We start from the raw sequence: 16,772 nt of genomic DNA, 5'->3' as shown, positions 1-16,772 counted from the left end.
CTCACAGATATTGATGTAATTTGTCTGGTGTGCAGTCTAAGAGTCAGAAATGTTAAAATCAGTCTAGGTGTTACTCATATATAGTTTAGACCCTTGGTTCTCAAAGTGTGGTCTGCAGACCATAGTGGAGGCATCACCTTAAAGATCGTAAAAATGCAGACTATACCGCAGACCTACTGAATCAGACTCTGCATTTTAGGGGATGCAGAAGGGGACATTCCTGAGCCGACCGCATGGCCTGGTGCTGATGGCTCAGGTGGGGACACTTGTCAGGGCCCAGCATGGAGCACAGTTAGCACTGGGCTGGTGGAAGGCTGTGCTAATGGCACCGGCTGGCAGAGGGGGGTGGTGAGGGCACCTGGCAGCCACCTGGGTTGGTGGAGACCTCTGCAGGCGACTTTTCTAACCTTGTCATTTTCAATGTCATTTCAGCGTTCCCCGGAGACTGGACCCTAAGGAGCCCCTGGGTAGCCAGAGAGCAGCTTCCCCAACCCCGAAGCAGCCTTCTGCTACCACTCCCGGCCGCGAGAGCCCCCGGGAGCCGAGGGCACAGGGCCCTGAAGGCCAGGAGGCCGATGGCCCCCGCAGGACGCTGCAGGTAGACAGCAGGACGCAGAGATCAGGGCGGTCCCCCTCTGTGTCACCAGACAGAGGCAGCACCCCCACATCACCCTACTCCGTCCCCCAGATCGCCCCCCTTCCCAGCAGCACGCTGTGTCCCATATGTAAGACCTCGGACCTCACGTCGACCCCCAGCCAGCCAAACTTCAACACCTGCACCCAGTGTCACAACAAGGTCTGCAACCAGTGTGGGTTCAACCCCAACCCTCACCTCACCCAGGTAATCACCTCTGCGCCGGCTTCCCCCCACCCCACCCGCCTTCCCAGGCCTCCCCGGTTCCCTTTCTCTTCCTGGTCATTTCCCTTGGCCGCCAGCCCCTGCGTCTTCCTTGGGCTGGGATTCTGGCTCCCAGGTGTGGAAGTAGAGAGCAAGTCCTGGTCCCAGATCTCCGGAGGGGCTGATTACTGTGCCTCCTGAAAGCTTGGGCTCAGTCCTGTTTAGAAGGTGCTTTCCTATCTGCTCCAAGTCCGACCTGGAAAAATGCTCTAGGGAGGCCAAACAGAGCCTTACAGATAGCTTTTCCCATGGGTGCACACTTGAAGAGGGTCATGAGCAGCCTCAGGACCCAAAGAGAGGCAAATCTCCTTGACCCCCGGCCAGCCTCCCTCCAGTGGGTCCTGGAGAGGGGAGCAGGGGAGGGGAACAGGTGTTAAGGGAGGCAGGAGACTGGGCTCCTGGAAGAGCCTTTGTGTCCCAATTCAGTTAGCTGGGGCCTGAGGGGGCGGAGCAGCTCCCTTTCCCAGGTGAGGAGCCAGGATTCACATGGCGACAGTGTCCTGCCCTCACCGCGAGGCCACTGGAAGGCCATTTCCATGAGATTGGCCCCCTTTCTGCCCTAGAGGACCCAGGGTCCCCAGCCCCACCCTGGCTGTGTTGGGATGCTCTGAATTGCTGTGGAGTGCTCAGCCAAGCCCAGGAGGCTCTCCTAGGTGCCCTGGAGGCCAGGTGCTCCAGTATACTAGCTGGGGCCCATGCCTCTGAAATGAGTGGCTCCCTCCCTCCCTGCTGCGGTAACCCCCGGAAGTCTCTGGTTGTCCCCCCAGAGCTCTGCTCTTGGGTTGGTTGGAGCATGGTGACTGTGTGGCTGTGGCTGCAGCTGGGATTAGCAGTAGCAGGAGCCGTTTGGACCACGTGGGTGGGGGAGGGCTGAGTGAGAATCGTTCACAGGTCGGGGTCTATTTGTGACATGAGGTGCTGTGGGTGTGGGATGTGTGGTTTGCGAGAGGTAAGTGTGAGATTCCGAGGAAGGAGCTGCCGGTGTGGGGAGATGACTCAGTGCGTTTGGAGTCGCTCCTGGAGTGTGGGGGCTTCCTGCGGAGGCGTGCACACTCGTGATTATTACATCTGTGATTAGAAACGGCCCGTCCCTGCGCTGATCAGTTAGATAAGTGTTGCTCCATAGTATCTAGAGCACTGTGATGAAGGCCAGGGAAGCTCACCTGTGATCCTGCCGCCGAGAAGCCAGAAGCACCCAGCCTCGCAGGAGCAGGGGGTTTGGCAGGCAGGGATGAGAGGCCACTGTGGGAATTCCGCCCCCATCTTATGCTGGCCCTGCACCCTGGGATCCAGCCTCCAGAGATGCTCATAGAGCAGCAGGACCTGAATGACGCTGGGTGGGGTGGGTGGAGATCAAGCGAGAGCCACACATGGTAGCACCAGTTTCCCGGTGGGCCTCCCAGCCTTTCCCCCACACCAAAGACCTTCATTGAGCAGGGAGGGGAGCCAGCCTCGGGCCGCGCCTGGAAAAACAGCAGAGTGGGAGGGCCTGGCGACACTCGGTCCATCTGCCTCATTGTGCTGGGAGGAGCCGAGGCTCAGGGCCAGGAGGAAAGGGGCCGCCAACTTAATGCAGAGGAAGAGCAGGCCTTCGGCTCAGGTCCTTCATGGCACGTCCAGGCGGGCGCTCCGAGACGGGGCTGTTACTGGCTGCCTTCCCCAGACCTGCTTTCACGGAATGTTAGGGGCTGCAGTTATGGCACCCAGTTTGGGAAATGCTGACCATTCTCCAGGTGCTCACCTGACAGGGTCCGAACACTTCTCTCCAGCCCCAGGAGACCCTCCCAGTGAGGATTCACTAACCAGGAGCCCAGAGGTGTTCACATTTAAGTCTGTCCAGTGCCCGGTGATGGGAACACAACAAGAAGGCTGTTCTCCACCTGGATGTGGGTTCCTACACAAGCACCCTAACCCTCTGAATGTCGCATTTCTCTCGGGGAGAAGCAGGCTGTGGGTGCCAGCCTCGGTGGCTTTGCCGATGCCCCAGGCCTGCTCCGCCCTGTTAGCCACCTTTCTGCTCTTCAGTGACTGCGCATTCAGGCCTGCCACCCCTTTCTCCTCCAGGACAGAGACACCTGTTCTGATAGCTGGATGAAGCAGACAGGTGTGGCCGTGGGCCAGCAAATGGAGGGGAACGGTGAGGTTGGGCTGGGAGCCACTCCTGGAGACGACGAGCCATGCCTTGTCTGTCAGCCCCATCGGGGGCTTCCTTGCCCCGCTTGGAGCTGCCCCAGTGGCACATCCTGGCTTGGAACTCCTCCAGAGGAGTCCGTCCTCACCCCAGGAACAGCACCACGGGAGTGAGTGCTGTGCGGAGGCAGGGTTGACTGCACGCCTGCGCGTCTCACTCTGATCAGCAGAATCCTCCTGGAGCACCACCACCCAAAATGAGGCTGCAGCCCACACCTGGGGGCGCTCACCCTCTGCCCCTGTGGGTACAGCAGGGCTGCCGCCTCCTCCTCAGTCTTCCAGGTCCCGGAACTCGTGTGCCTTCCACCTCGCTTGCTCTAGTCAGAATCACTCATAAGCCCCCTCTAAGAAAACTACAGAAACACGATCACGGTCTTTCTTCACCTGTTCCAAGGTCTAGATGTTGTCGAAACCAAGCTACCCATCACCCCATCACCCCATCCTCACCCCCCTGGCAAACCTTGGGCTTAAGTACATACCCAGGGTGGGTGGTGTGGAGAAGGAAGGGAGAGATGCAGTGGCCACAAGCCTCTTCCTCTCCTGCCTGCATCCCACTCTTTCCGGCGGCGAGGGCCGGGCCACCAGATGGCCCGGGGGTGGTGCTGTGAGTGCAGCCCGGATCCCTCTGCCGCAGCCTCCTTCCCTCCGCTCCCTCCTGGTCGTCTTACTACCTGCCCAGACCGTGAGGAAAGAGGAGCAGGTGTTAGAAGGACATGGATCAGCGGTGGGCTGAGGAGTGGCTAAGGTGTCTTCCTCTCTTCCTGGGCCCAGCCCTCCCTGTTCCACCTCCAAACAGAGGAAATGTGAAAGGACCTCTAGGTGGCCTTTGTCCCTTCTGGGTGGGTTTGCTTCGCAGTAGCCACTTTGACCCAAACCATCTCTGAATCAGTGGGGAAATGCCCTGAAGCTTCAGCCAGCCCTGGGCAGCTAGCCCTACCAGCCCCTACTCCCAGGAGCTGGGCCTCTCGGCCATCTCACTTGGATCACTGTGAGGTGGAGGCTAGAGTCACTGGGGGCAGACCGATGAGGCTGCTGTACAGGAGAGGGGGTTTTTCACTGCTGCAGCCATCAGGTGTGGCACGCCTAACTTTAGCTATGAGAGGGGGCTGTAAAATTATCTGAGAATGAATATATAGTGCAGAGAAGATAGGCCTGGGAGGGAGGGGGGCCATCTGGTGTAGAACCGGCGGAGTTGAGGCCTCTTGGGAGGTGGAGAATTCTCTCCCTTCCATGGAGCTTCAGGCTAGTGAGGCCTTCCCACCCGAAGCAGCAATTGGGTTCAGCCTCCACTACCCAAATCCTGGCCTCAGATGCTAGGCAGGTTCTGAGGGCCTTTCTCAGGGTCCTGACCTGATGACACGGACCTCCCCTGTGGGCCAGGCCTGGCTGAACAGGCTCTGGATCAACGTGCCGTGCCTTGTGGGACCCTGTGGTGCCCACCTCTAGGTCAACGAGTTGACAGGGGAAGCAAGTTAGTGGCAGACTTCGGACAGTCAGCTGCTGGATGAGGCAGGTGACGTGTCCGATGCCGTGGGCAGTGTGAGGGCACAGGCCCGCCCCCGTCCCTGGCCCACAGTGGGCTGCTTGCCTCCAGTCACGGCCTGGCCCATGACTCACAGCCCAGAAGAGCATGGCATCATGCTGGCCAGTGGGGCCCTCCCAGGACCCTCTGGACTTGGCACCAGCAGGGAGGGCTCATTTATAACCTGCTTCTGTGATGTTTCAGCTTGTACCAGAATGGAAAAAGGCGTGAATGCAGCATCAGGCATGATGTCAGTGCAGTGATCCAACACGCAGCCTGCCTGCTCTCCCTGGGAGGGCTGGGCTCCAAGGCAAGCCGCTGCTCTCCGCAGGAAGGCAGGCCACGTGACATGTGCCACCCTCCTTCCTCCTTGCTGGTGGTGCCGTGGAAGGGGATGCTGCGGGAGCACACGTTACTGCTGGGGGCCCAGAGCTTCCTGGCAGCCCTGGAGGTGACAGCGCGGCAGGCCCCACCCTGGGCAGCCTTCTTTGGGGCCAAATATCCACATGCAAGGCTGGATTCTACCCTCTGGGGCTGAGACACAGGGCAGCAGGTGCATTGCCACCAGTGTCCCTGTGAGAACGATAGAGAAGCCCCTCCCGAAAGGTGTCCCCACTCCCCTTCCTGCCCCGGAGCCCCGTGGAGGGAGAGGCCACGCAGACGTGCAGTTCCCAGAGCCTCCCGCCTCCGGCTCCTGGAGGGTGGCATCACCTCCATTCCCCTGCTGTGCACTGAATGGTGCGAGGAAGGTAGCGGCTGAGAAGGCTCTCCCGGGGAGGACGTCCCTTCAGAGCCCACGGGGCTTGCTCTGCTCACCCTCAAGCCGGCTCCTGCAGCACAGGCACTGCCTCCCTGCTGGAAGCCACTTTCCTAGAGCCTCTGCTTCCCCGCCTCCCGACCAGCACACTGCCCTGTGCCTCCCCACCCCCGCTGCTGCTCAGGCCCCCACTGCGTGGGGTACAAGGGCCTTTGCACCTCTGAGATGGCAGGATGGGCCCCTGCTTTCAAGAAGGATCAGCCACCACCTGGCAGAGCCATCTACCTGGTAGCTGGAGCCCTGGGAGGTCCCCTTAGCTCCACCTCTGGGTCTTAGGACGGGAGATCTGTGACTGGCACATTTCCCAGCTGAGTGCCAAGTTAGGCTTACGGAGATATCTGAAAACAAGGTTCTAAAAGAGGTCCTCTGTCACACTGATGGAAGGCCTGCCCTCTGATTCTAGTGGGCAGTAGGCTAGGAGGGTGCCCAGGAGCCACAGACACGGTCCAGCCAAGGAAGACTCTCGCTGTGGTTGGTCCTGGAGTCTGGGGACCTGCCCCAGGCCTGGTCATGGATCCATGGCCTAGGTGGGCTGGTGATGCACAGCCATCTCCCTGCCCAACCAGTGGGCCACCCCCATGTCCCTAATGTGGGATAGGGACCTTGGAGTAGGGAGGAAGAGGCTGAGGATGACCCCCTCCCAGCAGGCTCCCAGGGGTCCATGGAGGAGCCAGAGAGGGGAGTCTTACGGATTCCGAGATTTCCCCAGCCAGCATCCTCCCCAGGAGGCCTGTATGCTGGTCCTCTCAGCCCAGGCCTGGGTCTGGGAGGGGCTGGGAGAGGGCACAGTGCAGGCTCCTCGCCGTCTGGAAGATGCTAGATAGAAATAGCTGCTCCCATCTGGGAGATGACTCACTGAGGGGCGTTTTAGCCGTTTCTTGGTGAGGTTCTATTTTAGGTGAGACGCCTGTGACAGCCTGGGTGCTAGGGGCTGGATAAGGGAAGCTTCTGGTGGTGAGTGCAGGAGTTTTAGCACAGGCCCTTGTTGACCCCTTGTTGATCCGGGACCCAAAATGGGGTCTCCCTGAAGTCTCAGAATCAAAGGGTCTAACCTCCCAGATTCCTCTTCTTCGGAAGTCCCACCTCAGGGCATGCTTCAGAGATAAGACCTTGGGTGTGAGTGGCATACGCACCTCAGGAACTGAGTCTGTGGCTTCCGCCCTGGGCCAGGGCCTTGGCACCCCACTCAGGAGGGTGATCATCTCTGGGTCTCTTTAAGGATTAGCCCAAACAGCTCGCCTCTTGGAGCTCCTACTTTGGACAAAAGTGAACCCTGACACCCCTACCAAATATGACTTCTTTAAAGGAGTCTTGGAGCTGAGTCCCAAGGACACACATTGTCTTCTCTGTGGCTTTCTCTGTCCAAAAGTATACAGAGCTGCCTTGGGTCTTCAAAGCACTTAGGTGAGTTCACAGTTCCCAGCTTGGGGCGGGGCAGTTCACACCCCAGTGCTGTGGCATTGCTGATCTGATGGTTTCCAGAGCTGGGCTTGGTCTTTGAGTTTCTCGAGGGCAGCTTCTAGACCTCTGACTTGACTTGCATGAGGCTCAGTGGCCTGCAGAAGAGGTAGACATGTGAAAGGCACTGGGCTCCAGGCTGCAGCTCAGGAGCTGGGCAGGGCTGGCAGGGCCAGTCTCCCCAGCAGCACCGCTTCCTAGCCGGGTAACCGCAAGAGCCAGAGGCTAAATCATATTAGACCTTGGTTTTTCTCTACTGTGAAAACAAAATGAAAGAATGCCTGCAAACATGCCCTGCATGATGCAGGGCACCATGGGGTAATCACCAAAGCGCATGCTTCTCCCCTGTCTCGGAGGCTACTCTTGGTTTCATGGCAAGACAGCCAAGCCCAGGCTCCCAAACTCCAAGTCAGCCACAGTGGCGGCCATACAGCCTTGTGACCTCAAGGCAGAGAGCAGGGCCAGAGGTACCTACTGAGGATGGGCAGAAGGGGCTTTCTGCCCCAGGGACCAGACTGGACCTTTCCCTGGCAACTAGGCTACTGTGTTGTTTTCAAAGACTCGTTGCAACCATGGATGAGCAGACTTGTCCTCTGCCTTGGCTCAGGTTGAGGAGGAGGAGCTCCTTCCACACTGTGGGATGCTGAATCTCCAGTCTCGTGGCTGTAGCCTTGTAAGAGCCATGCCCCCATTAATAGGTTATCAGGCTTCATCCCCCAGCAAGACTCTGGAGTAAGCCCTACTCTGTGCCAGGCACCATACACTGTCCCTGGACCACCTCAGTAAGAGCTCATGTGCGGGGCAAGGAGACACCCAGAGGAATAAAGTAGCATAAGCTTTGGCAAAGAACAAGTACCATGAAGACAAACTGGGTGGTTAGCTACGGAGTGCTTCGGAGGGATTTTCAGTCATATGGCCAGGAAGGGCCCTGATGGGGAAGTGATCCTGGCTGAGACATGTGCAGATAGCTGGCTCCGGGGCTGAGGAAAGAGTGAATGAAAGGCCTGGTTATGGAAGAGAGCTCAAAGGATCACTTGGTAGAAGAGGAGGCCCGAGGTGAGAGGGCAGGAAAGGGGGACAGAGAGAGGCATAGGCTGGAGTAGATTGGGGGCCTCCCAGATCACAGTAGAGTTCCCATGGTAAGTGAGGGGAGAGTCCACTAGAGGGCTTTGAGCCTGTAAGTGACATGCTCTGATTTATATTTGGATTTTGAGAGGAAGATGATATTGGCTCGTGTAACTGGGAGTCTGAGAGTAGATTTAAGACAGAGCTGAATCCAGGAAATTAAATGAAGCCATGGGGTCTGCTCATTTCTCCTGTCTTGGCTCCATTTCTGTCTCTTCACTTCATTCTTAGCGCCTCTCTGCACGCTGGGCAAGAAGGCTCCTGCCCACTCCACCGCTACGTCCTTCTGATGAGTAACTCTATCTCCTACGGTTCATTCACCCTGAAACATGGAAGGGCTCTGATTGGCCCTGTTTGCAAGGTCATGTGCCCATCCCTGCAACCCCGGCTGAAACCAGTGATTGGCCCAACCCAGTTGTGAGCCCCCTCTCCTTGGGAAGGAGTTAATGACAGAGAGAAACGACACATCCATCATGTGAACAGCAGCAGGTGCCTTGTTTAGTCTGGAGGCACAAAGTATCCCATTTTCTTTAAAAAAAATTTGTCTTCCTTAAGAAAGCAAAAGATTTTTTCATTCAGTTTACGTCACTCAGGTCGCATCACTTTGCCCTCATTTACTTCGCTCTCAAGATGTTTCATTTGTATCTTTTCTCCTCAGCAAGACTCTGAGCTCCTTGAGGACAGGGATCATGGTTTCTTTTTTTTTTGCCTCCCTCTCCCAGCTGCTGCTCTTCACTCCTTTATTCATTCTGCAGGTTTTTATTGAGTGCCTGTTGCATACCAGGCACTTGTTTTGGGGCCATGCGGTCTATCCTGATATACGTTTTAAAAGATCACTCTGCTGCCCTGTGGGCTCTGGAGAAGACAATGGCGACCCACTCCGGTACTCTTGCCTGGAAAATCCCATGGATGGAGGAGCATGGTGGGCTGCAGTCCATGGGGTCGCTAAGAGTCGGACACGACTGAGCGACTTCCCTTTCACTTTTCACTTTCATGCATTGGAGAAGGAAATGGCAACCCACTCCAGTGTTCTTGCCTGGAGCATCCCAGGGACGGGGGAGCCTGGTGGGCTGCCGTCTCTGGGGTTGCACAGAGTCGGACACGACTGAAGCGACTTAGCAGCAGCAGCAGCAGCAGGGGCCCTGTGGGAGTGACCTGAGGGGGGCAGCAGGGGAAGGAGAGTGAGCAGTTGGAGGCTATTCTTAGGTGGCTCTAGTGGTAAAGAATCTGCCTGCCAATGCAGGAGACACAGGAGACGTGGGTTTGATTCCTGGGTCGGAAAGATCGTTTGGAGAAGGAAATGGCAACCCACTCCAATATTCTTGCCTGGAGAATCCCATGGATAGAGGAGCCTGATGGGCTACAGTCCATGGGGTTGCAAAGAGTCAGACACCCCTGAAGCGATTTAGCATGCACAACGAGGGGTCATCCAACCAGGAGGATGGGAGCGTAGGTTGGTGAGGTGGGATGTGGAGACACATGATGTACCCAGGTACAGCCAGTGGGTGTGGGGAGGACCCTGGCCGGCAATGGGTCGGCAGTTTGGGGCTGGGGAGTGTGTGAGTGCCTCCGTTCCTCTCCGTGTACCTGGAAGCTCCTAGAGGGCAGGGTGGCACCATCTGCCCCTCAGCCTGCCTCCTGGCAGCCCAGAAACACCTGTTCCAGGCTTGGTGCTCCTGCCTGTGTGAGGAGCTGGCCCTGGCTGCTAGGGGCTGCAAGGACCTGGGCCGTGGGCGCCCCAGTCCTGACCATCCTGGTAACCCTGCTGCTTCCTCCTCAGGTGAAGGAGTGGCTGTGTCTGAACTGCCAGATGCAGAGGGCTTTAGGGATGGACATGACCACGGCGCCTCGCTCCAAGAGCCAGCAGCAGCTGCACTCACCGGGCCTGTCTCCTGCCCACTCCCCAGCCAAACAGCCCCTGGGGAAGCCAGAGCAAGAGAGAGCTCGGGGCCCAGGAGGACCACAGCCTGGCCCCCGGCAGGCCGAGACAGCCAGGGCCACCTCAGTGCCGGGGCCTGCCCCAGCTGCCGCCACTCCGGAGGTGGGAAAGGTGTCTCCCCAGCCCTCTCTCCCCATCAAGCCTTCCACAGCCGAGCCCAGGCCCCCGGCAGGAGAGGCCCCGGCCAAGAGTGCCACCGCAGCGCCCTCCGGGCCTGGTGCTGCTGAGCCGACCCAGGAGGGCCTCACTGGGAAGCTCTTTGGCCTTGGTGCGTCGCTGCTGACCCAGGCGAGCACCCTCATGTCGGCGCAGCCTGAAGTGGACTCCCAGGGCCAGCCTGCTCCTAGCAAGGGGCCGCCCAAGATCGTCTTCAGCGATGCCAGCAAGGAGGCTGGCCCAAGACCCCCAGGCTCAGGGCCTGGGCCTGGGCCCGGGCCCACAACTGGAGCCAAAACTGAGCCTGGATCAGGGCCCAGAGCCCAGGCGAGAACAGGGGGAACCACCAGCCCAAAGCATGGCAGAACAGAACACCAGGCAGCATCGAAGGCTGCTGCCAAGCCAAAGACCACGCCGAAGGAAAGGGCCACCTGCCCACTGTGCCAAGCTGAGCTCAACGTGGGCAGCAAGGGCCCCGCCAACTATAACACCTGCACCACCTGCAAACTCCAGGTGTGCAACCTGTGTGGCTTCAACCCGACGCCCCACCTGGTGGAGGTAAGAGCTGGACCAAGCAGGTTCCTTTGGGCCTTGGTGCGGGGCTGAGCCTGGGGTGATGGAGGGCATCAGAGTCAGAAAGGGCGGCAGAAGGCTGATTCTGGAGCAGTCACGGGACTGTCCCTATAGCTGCAGCAGGGCTCCGCTCCCTTACCTGGCCCTGGCGCCAGCCTCTCCTTCCACTCCGAGAGTTAACTGGTGCAGTGAATGAAGTCCTAGTGCTCACTGCCTCTGACCAGCTGACCAGTGCCTGAGGCTGGTCCCAAAGGTAACCGGGCTTAGAAGGCCCTGTCCTGGCCTCCCCATTCCCAGCTATCACGGGCATGGCCCTGATGGAAGATTCCAGTCACCCTTGTGCATGCAAGAAGGGCCTGAGGTCCCACTTTGCCTACCGTCTGTGACCCTCACAGGGGTTGAAGGGCAGATAGGCAGCAGGCTGTGCCCGCATGCCCAGGGCCGGGCAGAAGGCTTCCTCACAGTAGGGCAGCCCAGCCAGGCAATGTCCTCCCTTCATCCCCTCTTCCGAGGTCATGGGTGTTAATGTCTACTTGTCAATGCCATAACGTTTGGTCCACAGATTCTCCCTGGCAGGGCCTGGCTGTCCGTGGAGCTATTTGTGGAGATGCTCAGAGATGCTCTTCTTACCCAGAGGGAAGTCCGAGGAAGTACTGGGGTTGGGGCCCATCTCTCTGCAGTCCCTCTTCCACTGGAGGGCTCTGGGCCCTGTGCAGAGTCGGGTGAAAGCGGGCAGGAGGCTTGGTATTCTCATGAAGCTTGGAGCCCACCCTGGGAGGCTCTGAAGGTGCTCCATGGAGCTACCCTGGCAGAGCAGGGTGAACCTGGGCTGGGAGGCTGCTCCAGCTCCTCCCCTCACCCCACTCCGCCCCACCCTGTTCATCCACGCGAACTCTGCTTTTGCTGCCTTGCACATAGCTGGGTGTGTCCCCTTCCGAGAGTGCCCTTGGGGTCTATGATTGGCTCATCTGGGCAGGTTGATGTGTCCTTAGCTGTGTCATATCCGATGTCAAGCCCCCTTCTCTAGCACACAGCAGTTACCTGAGTCTTGGGGCCCCTGGGCTGAACCATGTGTAACTGATGGCGGGCAGAAGAGTGTGGTGCCATGACTGCCGCTGGCCCAGAGACAACAGAGGAGTGTGTGTGGTGGTGGAATGGGCTCTGTAGCACCTAGTTCTGACTTGTCTTGTCAGGCCTCCGTGGGAGCAGCTCGATAAGGAAAATAACTTTGGCTGCGAGAGGCCATGTTTTCCAACATGCAAGGAGGGGTGGCTTGAGCAAAACAGATGACCTCTTCATGGATGCCCATGTGGCCCTCCAGGCCCTCACTGCCGCTGCCCCAAGCCCTAAGTCTGGTGGCTCACCGGAGGGTGGCTGGCCTGGCAGCCCAGAGAGGTGAGGGGACACCAAGGAGCCACCGCAGAGCAGAGGCACTCCGGTCAGAGCCAGGCACACACGCACTGCTGGGCGGGGGGCCTGAGCCGAGCCCCGCTGGCCCACTGTGCTGCCCAGCCCAGAGGACCTTGTTCCTGGGAGACCTCCTGGCCCACATTTCCTCATTAAGCAGCCTGTTCAGAGGGGAAGGCAGAACTGTCTCTGGCCAGGAGGATGAATGTTCTTGACAATGCCTCTCAGCGGCCTCCAGGCCGGGCCAGAGGAAGTGCTGATTTTGCCCAAACAGAAGAGTCTTGGTCACAAGCTGACTTGGGGTGAGCAGTCTGGATTCTCAGCTCAGCCTCTCGTGAGGAGTTGGCTTGTCATCTTCCTGGACTCTGGAGCTTCTGCCCCTTGGCGATCATGGCCTCTGCCCACATCGTCCATGTCCCACTGTCTCCATGCCCCGCTGCCTCCTTCTGGACCAGGGCCACCCTTGCCTCCACAGGATCTGTGGGTTCCATGGGTTTGATGGCAAAGCTGCTGGGTGTCCTGGTCCTGTGCTCCTTACAGCAGTCCGGAGGTTGCCCAGCTTCTCTGACTTATTTCTCCTCAGGGCTCTGCTGCTTAAAGCTGCTATCCCCAGAGGGCCCGGGGCTGCTCCTGGGGAAGTGTGGATGGGCAGCCATCATGCCACTTTCCATGGTTCCTACCATGAGACCATGCCACCATCATCCATCGGAGGTGCCAGCTGGCAGTCTGGGACATCCTCAGCTCCCTGTCCCCCTGAACATCCTCCATGGCCCAAGCCCTGTGGCTCTGCCTTCTCACTGGCTAGACTCTGGCCTCATCTCTCCATCCCTGTAGCCACGGCCCTACTCCAAGCCTTTGTCCTCTCTCCCTGCAGGCAACAATCAGAGCTTTCTCATGGCCCTGCCTGCTTTGGGTCTTGCAAGGGGCTGATGGGAAGGGACTGGTGCCTGGTGTGTACCCCTCCCCTGCCTTTCCCACCGGTGCTGTTGCCTGTCCTCGGTGAGACTTAACCAGCCCCTGGGCCATCTTTGGTGTTCTCAGCGAATGGCTGCTTGGCTCTTGGAGCAGTTTTGAGTTTCCCTGTGTGTTCTTGGTAAGAGGCTCTTGGTTTCTCAGCAGGTGGCCCAGACACATCCCTCCCTGGGAGGGAGGTGGCAGGAGGAGGTAGAGAGGAGAGCCTTCTCCAGGACCAAGGATTAGGTCTGCCTTGGCAGTCTCTCCCCATTGAGCCGCCTCTATGCACAACGTGAAACAGAGGGACCCATGTCAGCATGCGTGCTGGGTACCTGGCGGAGACAGACCAGCTCCCTCCAGGCCTCTTAGACCTGCTGTGGCTCCAGCCACCTCTCTGGGCTGCCAGGGTGGGGACCATCCCCAACATCTCTGAGCCGTAAAAACCTTTCCACCTTCTTTCTCCAGAGGGAGTCCAGAGCACACAATGGAGGCGGCATTGAAAAGCTAGATCTCTTTTCCCTTTGAAATTTCCTCTGAAAAATTAACCATAGTGCTACTTAGTGAGTCATTTCATAATTAAGAGTTGTTGATTCCAAATTTTTTTTACCTATTTATCTTTTTGAAGGATAATAGTACCCTCTGGCTTAATTTTTAATTGGATTTTGGTTCAAAATAGAGTTTCTGAAGAAATTAGTGCAATCAGAATAGTTACAGTAATGCCGCCAGCTTCTTTTATTATAATTGTGAAGTAGCACCCATGGCCTTGAGAAGTCAGGCCTTCCTGCGGCAGAGGGCCTGGCACCTGTGATGTGGGAGGGGCTGGGGGCAGGGGCTACCTCTGCTCTATACCTGCCTCAGTCTGCCTCTGGGGATAGATCTCATGGAGCCTCATTTCCTCCATGCAGAATGAGAGCCATAGCGCTGTCTCTTAGGTTTCTGTGAGAACCAGTGAAATGCCATGCCTCAGACCCTGTGTAAGGTCCAGCACACAGGCAGCCCCTTCAGCCAGGAGGTTGGAACCAGAGTGTCCGAAAAGGGAGTCTCTGCAGGGACAAGAAAGTCTCTACCAGCCCCGACTGCCTGGGTGTGAATTGTGCCCGTGGCCAGTGCAAGCCCCTCGTTTCATCAGGTTTGGCCCCAGGGAATGAACACATATGTTGTTGCAGCGTGAGTAGAGGGCAGCCCAACCATGAAGGCACACCTTGGGGCTCTCAGCAAGGATTCCTCTTATTAGAGGCAGAGGCCACAGTCAGGAGAGGAACAGCAGCCCAGTGATGGCCTTGCCTGTGGTCCAGTGTACCACTCTTGGGCTTTTATTTTTTAACCTCTGGGCATCCTTGTCTCAGGAGTTCTCGTCGGCTGTCCCGGGTCTGGCAGTAGGACTGGGGATACGTTGGGCTAGGCAGCCAGCCCAGTGTCACTGTAACCAGGTGGACACCTTGGCCAGCAATACCTGCAGAGAGACTGTGTTCAGCAGGGTCATTCAGGCACAGTGTGGGGAGGAGGCCCAGCTGCCAGGGCAGCCGTGCTGGGCTCTCTCAGCCCACGAGGCACAGCAGCTAGTGATTCTGGAAGGTAGGGGTCTCACATGCCTGCCAGGGGGTCCCTACCAACTCTGACAACTCACGTCCCCTGCCTCGCCTTGAACCCACCTACCTCCATCCGAAGGGAAGCACATGAGATGGTGATTGCCCTCAGGGGCTGCTACCTTCCTGCCCCCAGAAAGGCACTTGGACAGAGGGAGGCAAAGCCGACATGGTCATCAGAGCCTCCCGTTGTCCATCCCCAGGTCCCAGATCATCCCCAGCCCACTTGCCAAACGGGGTAGGAAAAGAGCAAGCAAGCAGCTCCTCAGAGCTGGGCCTGGGTGATGGAGAGTATGACAGAGAACACGCAAGTGAATGAATGAATGGGGTAGACACTAAATGGGGAGAGGGAATGAATGAACAGGGAATGAAGGGGTGGGGGTGGAGTACAGGCAAGTGAGGGCCAGAGATGTGAGCAACACGAACAGAGGAGTCAGGCCTGCAGTTCCAGCTTCTTCCCACCCCCAGGCACAGCCTGCCTCCCACCCCAGCCTCATCCTCCAGAAGACTTGGGCCTTGGCCAGGTCTCCCTCTGGCTCCCCCTCTAATGGTCCCAATGCCCTGTACCCTTCTCCCCCAACCCCCAAGGGGCTGGGGAAGGGCCTCCAGCTACCAGGTCAGGTGTTTATTTTTAGCTCTTCCCTCACATGCCTCTGCCTCCCCCACCTCCCTCCCCCGCTGCCTGCTATAGCAGAGCCAGGAGCAAGAGGGCCAACTGGGGCACCCCTTCTGCAGCCTGGCTGCCTCCATGAGGAAAAAGTGTGGGAAGGAACAAGGCCCCAGGGAGCCTGTGAGCACAGTCAACACACTCTGCTGAGGGTTGGGCCTCTGGGCTCAGGTAAGCAGGCCGCTGCAGGGGCTGGCTCTGAGCTCTTGGCATGAAGTCTGTCGCCTCCATTCTGGCCACCTTCCAAGGCGTCCTTGCTTCATTTGGACTGTTTCTTCTGGGGCTGGGTCTGCCAGCCAGAGGTGGAGGTCAGAGGTTTGCCAGGTCACCAAGGTGAGCAAGGCAGATGACCAAGCTTCGAGAGGCCTAACCTGGATAGCCATCTACATGGGGCCAAGGGAGAGCCAGGGCAGTGTTACCTTGGGCCAGCCCCCCATCCAGGCCCAGATCCTCACCCCGTGATGCTGATCGTGGGGCTAGGGAAGGGACTGTTCGTTCATTTCTAGAACTTTCTCTGGGCCTCTGCCGACACCCCTCTTGATCTTTTTGCCACCTCACAGCTCTCTCCAGCATGGAGGGATTCCCACTGTGACCCAAGGTGATGCTGGCTCAGCCCACCCAGCAGTCTCCCTAGGCACCAAGTGAGCCCATGGCCCAGCCAGGGGCCAGCACCCATGACCTTGTAGGAGTTTGTACGGGGAACACACAGAGAATCCAACAGGGTCCCAGGGAGTCAGCAGTGGTGCCAGAACCAGGCCCTGCAAGGGGCAGGGTGAGGACATGTGAGACCTCTAAAGGGTTCCCCTCCATAGCTGAGCCCCTCTGCGCAGGACCGGGGTGTGGAATCAGCCTCCAGGCAGAGTTGGAGCTCCAGTCTCAGGGAAGCAGTCTCAAGGCCCTAATCCCAAGCCTGTGGAGCAGACCTATCCCTCAGTCAACACCCAGGCCCTGCCACCCGCCTGGCCTGGCCTTCCGCTGGGGCCCAGGGCAGAACCATTGATACAGCACCCACTGTGGTGGCCTGCAGGTGCCAGGCCAAGGGCAGACATCTTGGAGGTACCATACTTCCAGGGTTCTGTTGGGTGGACTCAGGGATGTCGTGGGCCCAGGGGCGGTATGTGAGGTTAGAGTGCTAAGGATTCTGGTCCTCTGGGCTGGTAAGGGCCGAGGGCTCTCTCTGGCCCTGTCCCTGGCTCTCTGAACTTGTGGTTCCATGTCCTCTGGTTCCCCTGACTCCCCTTCCTGATGGTCAAGCTGCTGGCAGGAGCCCAGGAGTCTGGGCAACCTCATGTGTAAGAGCAGGACAGTAGGGTTGCCAAGGCTCTGCACCCCTGGGGTGAGAACAGGCACTGGGGTGCCTGTTACTCTCATTCCCTGCCCAAGTCCCGCCAAGGAGGAGCTCTGACTCTGGAGGAGGCCCTTGGAAGACATCCCCTTCCCGCCACTGAGCTGCTACAGAAATCACCTGCTCAGAGGTGCT

The 16,772-nt window shown here is 58.4% G+C and overlaps 1 protein-coding gene across 1 annotated transcript in view; it reads left to right on the top strand.

The window, feature by feature from the left end:
* Positions 1-233: 233 nt before the first annotated feature.
* BSN (bassoon presynaptic cytomatrix protein) overlaps positions 234-16,772 on the top strand; it is a 38,915-nt gene continuing 22,376 nt past the window's right edge. The window contains exons 1-3 of the mRNA XM_069561120.1: positions 234-241; positions 433-841; positions 9,791-10,663. Of these exons, the coding sequence (XP_069417221.1) occupies positions 234-241; positions 433-841; positions 9,791-10,663 (1,290 nt within the window). The remainder of the gene's footprint in view (positions 242-432; positions 842-9,790; positions 10,664-16,772) is intronic.

The sequence above is a fragment of the Ovis canadensis genome, chromosome 19, assembly GCF_042477335.2.
Source record: "Ovis canadensis isolate MfBH-ARS-UI-01 breed Bighorn chromosome 19, ARS-UI_OviCan_v2, whole genome shotgun sequence".
Lineage (NCBI taxonomy): Eukaryota > Metazoa > Chordata > Mammalia > Artiodactyla > Bovidae > Ovis > Ovis canadensis.
Note: the sequence above shows the minus strand (reverse complement) of the source record. Positions and strands in the feature narration are given on the sequence as shown.